This window comes from Nannospalax galili, unplaced genomic scaffold, assembly GCF_000622305.1.
Source record: "Nannospalax galili isolate Female #2095 unplaced genomic scaffold, S.galili_v1.0 scaffold405, whole genome shotgun sequence".
In the NCBI taxonomy this organism is placed as follows: domain Eukaryota; kingdom Metazoa; phylum Chordata; class Mammalia; order Rodentia; family Spalacidae; genus Nannospalax; species Nannospalax galili.
Window position 1 is genome coordinate 548952 of NW_008354532.1, and position 9032 is coordinate 557983.

The 9032-nt window shown below is 37.6% G+C and overlaps 1 protein-coding gene across 3 annotated transcripts in view; it reads left to right on the forward strand.

The window, feature by feature from the left end:
- Klhl8 (kelch like family member 8) overlaps positions 1–9032 on the forward strand; it is a 67757-nt gene that overhangs the window by 34298 nt on the left and 24427 nt on the right. For 2 of the 3 annotated variants that reach the window (XM_008851744.3, XM_029555338.1), the window contains 4 exons: positions 1145–1693; positions 3374–3560; positions 7335–7478; positions 8542–8653. In XM_008851744.3, the coding sequence (XP_008849966.1) occupies positions 1145–1693; positions 3374–3560; positions 7335–7478; positions 8542–8653 (992 nt within the window). The remainder of the gene's footprint in view (positions 1–1144; positions 1694–3373; positions 3561–7334; positions 7479–8541; positions 8654–9032) is intronic. The other variant, XM_008851745.3, reaches the window with a different exon arrangement.

Consider the following 9032-nt stretch of genomic DNA (forward strand, 5'->3'; position numbering starts at 1 on the left):
CATGGTTGGCTTCGCTTGGAAGCATGGAGGAAATGATTCCTCTGTGTTGACCCTCCACTGGGAGGACACTGGTTCAAGTCCATCTGGTGGGGTCTCCTTGGCCTCCTTGATCAAGAGGACAGGTGACCCACCACCATTATAGGACATTTTGAGAGATGCTCATAGTCCCCTGGAATTAGTCGACCTAGGAGGGCTAGGAGCAAAAACTTTTCTTTATGTCCCTCTGACCAAATTATTATAGGCCTCAAAGTATGTCTGTTAAACAACCAAGAAGGTTAGTTCCACCAGTCTGGTATTTTTAATTACTGTGTGTCATGTAGATAAATCTTGGGCAAAGACCAATTGTTCTCAGATAAACCTTACCTAGACATATATTTCTTGATCTGCTATGTATAATTTGTCAGTACTTAAGGTGCCCCCATTTCCCCCCTTTCTCCCTTACTAATACCCTTCTCCTATGGTCCTACCTCTCTTGAGCTCCTTCTTTCCCTTTATCCCCTAGGTTCCTTGTATACCCTTCCCTCCCCCCTCCCTTAAACTAACCCAATTTTTATCCATATCTCCCTTATTAAGGCCTGTTTCCTACTCTTCTTCTCTTCCAGGTTCTTTCTTTTCCTTTACCTCAGATCATTTTTAAAAGGTTATTTTTAGCTGGGTGTAGTAGTGCACGCCAATGATCCCAGCCCTTGGGAGGCAGAGGCAGGTAGATCTCTGTGCAATCAAGGCCAGCCTGGTCTACATGGTGAGTTCCAGGCCAGCTATGGCTACGGGGAGACCCTGTCTCAAAAAGACCATCTTAAAAAGGCTATCTTAAAAATGTTTACTGATTTACAAAATGCTCAAGTGTGAGATAATATAGAAATTTAGAGTTCATTGCTTATTTGCTACAGATATGTGAACATGTAAGTGGCTGATTTGGAAGATGAAAATTACCTGACTTTAAGAAACTGGCGTAGTTGAAAGTTGACTAGTCAATGGAGTGCATTCTTAAAGCAAATCCTCTGTATCTAAGCTGTCCTAGTTTTGTCCTTGTTTATAGCACATGTCCTCTGCTGATCTGAAGCTGATTTTGGAATGAAACTATCTTTTCTCTGTTTGTTTGTTTGTTTGTTTGTTTGTTTGTTTGTTTGTTTGTTTTGAATAGGTTGGCTCAAAGCTAATCTCTTGTCACAAGTTGGTACTGGCTTGTGTGATTCCCTACTTCAGAGCCATGTTTCTTTCTGAAATGGCTGAAGCCAAACAAACGCTGATTGAAATTAGAGATTTTGATGGTGATGCAATAGAAGACTTGGTAAAATTTGTCTATTCTTCACGGCTCACTTTGACAGTTGACAACGTCCAGCCTCTCCTATATGCAGCCTGTATTCTGCAGGTTGAACTGGTGGCCAGAGCTTGCTGTGAATACATGAAGTTACATTTTCATCCCTCAAATTGCCTAGCAGTCAGAGCCTTTGCAGAAAGTCACAACCGAATAGACTTAATGGACATGGCGGATCAGTACGCCTGTGAACATTTTACTGAAGTAGTAGAATGTGAAGATTTTGTAAGCGTATCACCTCAGCACCTTCACAAGCTTTTATCCTCCAGTGATTTGAATATTGATAGTGAAAAACAGGTCTATAGTGCTGCTATCAAGTGGCTTCTAGCTAACCCTCAGCATCATTCCAAGTGGTTGGATGAAACACTTGCACAGGTAGGGTTGAAATAAGATTGTATATGAAGAGAAAATTACATGGAAGCAAATAAGCATGCTTTATTTACTATGAACTGTAGTTTCATGAAGGAGTATTGATACCATTGGTGTAAAAAGTAACAAAAATGGCTTCAGAGTTTAACCCTCTTCCCTATTCATTTCCTATACTAAAGATAAGTCTAAATGTGTTGTACTTGAATGATTTTTAACCTGCATATTTTAAATATTCCTTTAAAATAGTATTAATGAATATTATGTTTTTGTTAGTTGGAAATGGCCCTAGGAAATCGCTCTAACTATAATTTATCACTTATTTTATAATGAAGTTTCTAAATTTAATGAATCATTTTTCTAATGAAAGTAGTTATTCTAGTTATAGATTTATTCTGGAAAGAACTATAAAAAACCACTTGAAATTTTCTTTGCTACATTTTATTTTAAAACCTCAAAATGTGTCTATTATGATTATTACTGTTTTTTAATTGCCAACAGGGGTAGCTTGGATAAGGAGCTAATAAACAGGCCTTCTAGGGTCTGTATCGTGTTTCCTTTCCTCTTCTCACTCCTCCCTTTTCCTATCCTATTGCCTCCCCTTGTTTTTCCTCCTTCCTGTCCTCCTCCCTTTGTTTATTCCTGAGAAGTAAAATTATACTTAAAATAATCTTCTCATTTACTTTTTAAAAAAATAAATTCTCTGTTAAAACTTTGTGATTGGGGCTGGAACAATGACTCGGTGGTTAAGAGCACTAGCTACTCACAGAGGACTCAGGTTTGGTTCCCAGCACCCACATGGTGGCTAACAGCTGACTGTAACTCCAGTTCAGGTGATCCAGCACCCTCTTCTTGCCTCTATAGGCATTGCACACACACGGTGCACTTATATACATGGAGGCAAAACACTCATACACATAAAAATAGATAACTTTTTAAATTTAAAAACAAAATAAAATATTAAAAAACTTTGTGATTGATGAAAACATTGGCTTAGGATGGGGAATGAAGTTCAGTCAATAGACTGCTTGCCTAGCTAGCTTGCATGAAGCCCCTGGTGTGATCCTCAGCACAGCATAAATAAAATGTGATTCATGCCTCTAATCCCAGCACTCAGGAGGTAGAAGCAGGAGGATCAGAAGTCAAAGGTCATCCTTGGCAGTGTAGCAAGTTTGAGATCAGCATGGGTTACATGAAACTGTCTCAAAAAGAATTGGGTAGTTATTCCAATTTGTTGTTTCAAAACAGTCTCTGTAGCCCAGGCTGACCTTGAACTCACAATCCTATCTCAGTCTTCCCAGTGCTAGAATTACAGACATGAGCCACCATGCTCAGCTATGCCAAATTTTAATAAAAATATTAATAATAGGATTATCAAAATTTTAGCAGATGTTAAGAAAAATTGCTCATATTTATGGTCAGAGAAAGTAAGCCTAGTCAAAGTGTGATTATAATTAGATTGATTTTTTTTAAACACATACAATAATTTTTTTCCAACTATTGATTTCACATGTAACAATTTTTGTTGTTTTGCTTTTATGGTGCTGGGGATTAAACCCAGGGTTTTGTACTTGATAGACAAATGGCCTACCAGTGAGTTATACCTCTAACCACTAGATCAGTTGAAAGTAGAGGATAAATTGCTCTATTACTATTTAAGTTTTATATCACAACTGTTCATGATTTTAGGTTCGTCTGCCATTATTGCCAATTGACTTTCTTATGGGTGTTGTGGCAAAAGAACAGATTGTCAAGCAAAATCTAAAATGTAGAGATTTATTGGATGAAGCAAGAAATTATCACCTTCATTTGAGCAGCAAAGCAGTACCTGACTTTGAATACTCAGTTCGGACTACCCCAAGGAAGCGTACTGCTGGTAATTATATTATTTATTTTATCAACTTGCCTGAAAGGATCTTTGACATATTTGAGGGTTGGTTATGTATGCCTAAACTTAATAGTCAGATAATTATCATCTGATTGCCTTAAGGTAGTAATTGGTAAGTAAGTTTATGTATGCATTCATGATTCTTACTGTGTATCATTTAGTTTTACTAGTACAGCAGGTTTTGAGGTTTTTTTTCTTTCAGTTTTTGGTTGTATGAGACAGGGTCTCATGTAGCTCAGACTGGCCTCAAGCTCATAGTTATCCTACCTAAGCCTCCTGAGTGCTTAATCACAAGTGTGTATCACATGCCTGCTTCTAATAACCTAATTTTTTAAAAAGGCCATAAATCTATAAAGTCTGAAGCGGTGGCTTTTCCTTTGAGGTAGTCCCTGGCTCTTCAGACAGAATAGCTTCTCTGTTAGTACCCCTAGAGTATGTTCCTTGTAATCTGTGTATTTGACATGTCTTAAGTTCTCCAGAGATGGCTAAGGATCTTGGCACATACTACATATTTCAATATCTGTTACTGCATTTTACCAAATCAAAAGAAAGCATTAAACACGCCTGACATTTATATAATGGGCCACATTAGACTCTTAGAATCTAAAGCTCTTCTGTTTTAAGAAACATACAGCTTTACATTTAGTTGGCAGAATTTTTAGACTTTGTTTTCCCAAGAAAATAGTTCATGATCACATATATGTGTGTATGTATATATTTTTTGCTGTTATCTTGAGTCAGAGTCTCATGCAGCCCAGGCTAATCTTAAACTTACTATGTAGCCAAGGCTGGCCTTGAACCCCAATCTTTCTGCCTCCATTTCCTGAGTGCTGGATTTAGAGGTGTGTGCCACCATGCCCAGAGTCACTTACATTTTTTACATTAAAAACTGTAGCATATTTGAGGGATGAGAGAATGTGAGGTCCAGCAACTCAGGAAAAGGAATTCTGTATAGAGACTTCCTTTGCATTTGCTGCCAATATGGTTGTCAGATGAGATCTGTGGACTAGCCTAACCACAGAAGGTAGTGTTTGAGTATGAATGCGCCTGCTTCTCAGTGTTCTAAATACCTAGTTTATGTGAAAACACTGTTACTATCCTTTTTATGTTAATAAAAAGAATTTAAAATTTCAGTTACAGAGTTTAGTTTTTAATTGTGAATCCTATTTTATAAATTCAAGAAATTTGATGAAATTCTTTAAATTCAGTATTTTGTTTGTTTGATTGCTTGTGGGATTGAACCCATGGCCTTGTGCATACACTCTTCATACACTTGTACAAGCACTCTTCAAACCAAGATTTGAATTCAACATCATAATAGCTTAGGTATATGCCAAAATATACTATACACTCATATAACATGGTCTCACCTAATTGTCAGAACTTTATATAGTAGGTTTTAACAAAGAAGTTAACCTCATTCTCAGATAGATGGTATTACTCTGTTTCAGGGAACAAAACTAAGAATTAGGCTAGAAGTTTGCTAAAAGCACACAGGGAAGTAACAGAAAAGATTTGCATGCTGATATTTTCACTTCCATTTTAGTTTTTTTCTTTTCTTTTGTAGTATGTTCTAAGGTGACCTATACAGATAGAGTATTACCTTTCCCTTAACAAAATATTATCAAATAATAGATAACATTCTAGGCTGGGCATTGTAGATCTGGGCAGAGGCAGGTGGATCTCTGTGAGTTCAAGGCCAGCCTGGTCTAAATAGCGAGTTCCAGGCTAGCCAATTCTGTACTTACAATCTTAGCAGTATCGTTACATATTTGAATAATTTCTTAATCTTTAAAGGCCTTAGTTTATTATAAACAACTTGACTACATAATCCTTAGAGCTTTTTCTAACTTTAAACTTCTATGACACAAAGTATTGAATTAAGTGGAAAAGAAAGCACAAGTGGTTAAATTCTTTCATTTCTGTAGTCACTTAGCAAACACTAAATGCCTACTATGTGGCAGGCTCTGGGATAGGCCTTAGAAATGCAAATATACAGCCTGTGTTGGGAGAGCTTGTGGTCTGCTCTGGGGAAAAAGACATTTGAACAAATAAATTCCTAAAGCATTACGAGTGCTTTGCTGTGATCGCAGAGTGTAGGAGGGAAGGCAAAGAAGGTTGGTTTTACCTTGTAAGAGTCAGAAAAAGGTTTTCTTAATACAGAAAAAGTTTTAAAGAGAAAATAAAACTCAGTCTTGGTTTTAAATGATAAATAGGTAATCCTCTGGATGCCAGTTAGGGAGACTGTTTTTCAGCCCTTTTATCATTACTGAATGTCTAGTACATGCTGGGCATTTTGCTAGGCCTTGCTGGTGCATGAATGGTTATTACCCCAGCCTTACTCTTGCTTAGATGTAACAGTTGTCAGCACAATGGATTGTTTTAGTGATGTATCAGCGAATACTAGTTACCAAAAGTGCTGTAGGAGCACCAAGGATGGGCACTATATGCATGTTGTAAGGGCATGAAATATGAGGGCTTGGGGGGAGAGCCTAGAAGGAGTTCATACTGTGCTAAGGCTTTACCTTTTTTTTTTTTTTTTTTTTTGCAGTGCTGGGGATGATCCCAGGGCCTCAGGCAAGCATTCTAACACTGAGCCACATCTCCAGCCCCAAGGCTTTACCTTGAAGGCATTCACTGCTTCTCAGAATATGATGGAAGTGGTCACCCTGGGATCAGCAGCATTAGCATTCACTTGAGAACTTGTTAGAAATACAGTTCTTAGACCTATCCCAAAGCTACTGAGTCAGAAACTCTGAGGGACAGGCTCTGTGATCTGTGTTTTATGCCCTTCAGATGACTCTGAATCACATTAAAGTGGGTTTTTTAAAAATTGTGGTAAATACATATAACACAAATTTGTCATTTTAACCATTTTTATAATTTCAAGGCATTTGGAAAGGTTTTTTTTGTGGATAGAGGTAATGGAACAGTATTGAAAGAATATTTTAATTAGATTATTCTGTTTACAGTCTGAGAGCAAAATGGCTTCTAAGTGATGAGAGTCAAGATCTTGCTATAATTGAGCAATAGCCAATGGACATCTGAGCCAAGGTGGTGGTGGGGGCAATAGGGACAGGTAGGACACTGCAGGGAAGGAAGAGATTGTTTAGCTAGGCAGGGAGCAGATGCTTTGAATACTGGTTTTCAGGGGTCTGTAGGACTTCAAAGCAGTTTAGGATTGTGGACTGGAAGATACTATGATACGGATGGCATTTAAAACGAAAGTATGAACTTTTCCTATGTGAGCAAAAAGTATGTGAGAAGTGGGCCAAGTGTGAACCTAGAAAACAAAAGGGAGACGAAAGGAGACTTTATTAGAGAACTTCCCCAAACAGGGAAATGCACACATCTAACCGTGTGTTCATGTTCGGTCAGGAATAAATTAGAGGTTGACTGAGACACACAGTTCTGTTGCTGTTATGCCCACCATTTTCTTTGCAGTGTACTAAACAAACTTGCCCTTTTCACTAAGGAAAAAATAAGATTAATTTTGTTATGATTTTAGCAAGAACAATTATACTGAGTGAGGGCATAAACCACATTCAGGATGTTAGCAAGGACAGATAACTGGATCGTATGCCTCAAAAATTTCAAAAAAGGGGGGCAAAAAAATAGATTTCTAGTAATATCACATTGATTATTATCAATATAACTCACCTTTTTAATCATTACTTAAAATTTTGACAGTTTTCTACACTAATTAAAAACAAAGTTTTGAAAACTGTGATATTGATCTCTGTGTTCTGACTTTACTTTTAGGTGTGCTGTTTTGTGTAGGTGGTCGAGGTGGATCTGGTGACCCCTTTCGTAGTATCGAATGCTATTCTATCAACAAAAACAGTTGGTTCTTTGGACCAGAAATGAACAGCCGAAGGCGACACGTGGGTGTGATCTCTGTGGAAGGTGTGTAGTATTGCTTAAAATAGCATATAACCATGGTGTTCTGCTTAATTTCTTGAACTTTGAAATTTTCTCCCTTTATATAAGGAAATTACTTAATTGTAAAATATTTTAATATACTGATTAAATATTTGGGTGGTGATTATTTGCTTGCTTTCTGTCCACAGATGCTTAGCATATAGGTATAGAAATATGGAAATGGGTAGCCAGAAAAAGAGAAATTATAAGTTAAACTCTTCTGGCTGGGTATAGTAGCACATGCTTATAATCCCAGCATTTGAAGGCCAAAGCAGGAAGATTTCAGTTCCAAGTCAGCCTGAGCAATGCCTCTAAAGACCAAGGGCTCAGAATGTAGCTCAGTAGTAGAAACTTGCCCTATGTGTGAAATGCCCTGGGTTAAATTAAATCTAGGTATTTGAGTTATAATTTTTAGTTTTTATTAAAGTTTTTTTTCCTTTGGATTTTTAAGACAGGGCCTCTAGCCTGGGCTGTCCTGGAAGCCACTATGTAACTGAGGCCAACCTTGAACTACTGATCTTCCTGCTACTACCTTCCAAGTGTAAGGATTAGAGGCATATGCCACCGTGTCCAGGTTATGCCATACTGGGAATTGAACCCAAGGCTTCATGTGTGCTAGGCAAACACTCTGCCAACTGCTACATCTCTAGCCCCTAAAATGTTTTTATATTTTCTTTATTACTATTATCATTTTAATTTTATGTATATGAGTGTTTTGCCTGCATGTATGTAAGTACACCCATTTGTGCAATGCCTGTGGAGGCCAGCCTGGTCTACATAGTTCCCTGCCAGCTGGAGCTACAGGGAGACCCTATCTAAAAACAAAAACAAAAACAAAACAAAATAAACAAAACACCTAATTTATGGCTGAGTGTGACCCATGCCTTTAATTCTAGCAATTGGGGAGACAGAGGCAGGTGGATATCTGAGCTCAAGGACAGCCTGGTTTGCACAGTGAGACCCTGTCTGAAACAAAACAAAATGTTGATATATAAATAGCAATATTGATCTATTAGGACTCTAATGAAAATGCTTCTTTATTTGACAGGTAAAGTATATGCAGTAGGTGGACATGATGGAAATGAACATTTAGGTAGCATGGAGATGTTTGATCCTCTCACTAATAAATGGATGATGAAGGCCTCAATGAATACAAAGAGGTAGGTCAGAATGCACATTTCCTTTGAGTTGATAGTGGAAAATAAAGGGTCCTAATATTGAAAAGTCTTATTAAAGTGTTTTGTTTTGTGTTTTTTTCTTACTTTTAGAAACTTTACTTTCTCAAGTCGATTTTGTTAAAGTATCCAAAGCAATGGTTTGTTAAAATTTTTTATGTTTAAGAATATTTGAAGTCACAGGGCTGGAGAGATGGCTTAGCTGTTAAGAGCCCTGGCTGCTCTTGCAGAGGACCCAGGCTCAGTTCCCTGATGGCTAACAACTGTCTATAACCCTAGTTCCAGGAGATCTGACACCCTCTTCTGGCCTCTATTGTCATTACACATAAGAGTGCACTTACTTATATGCAGGAAAACACATAAA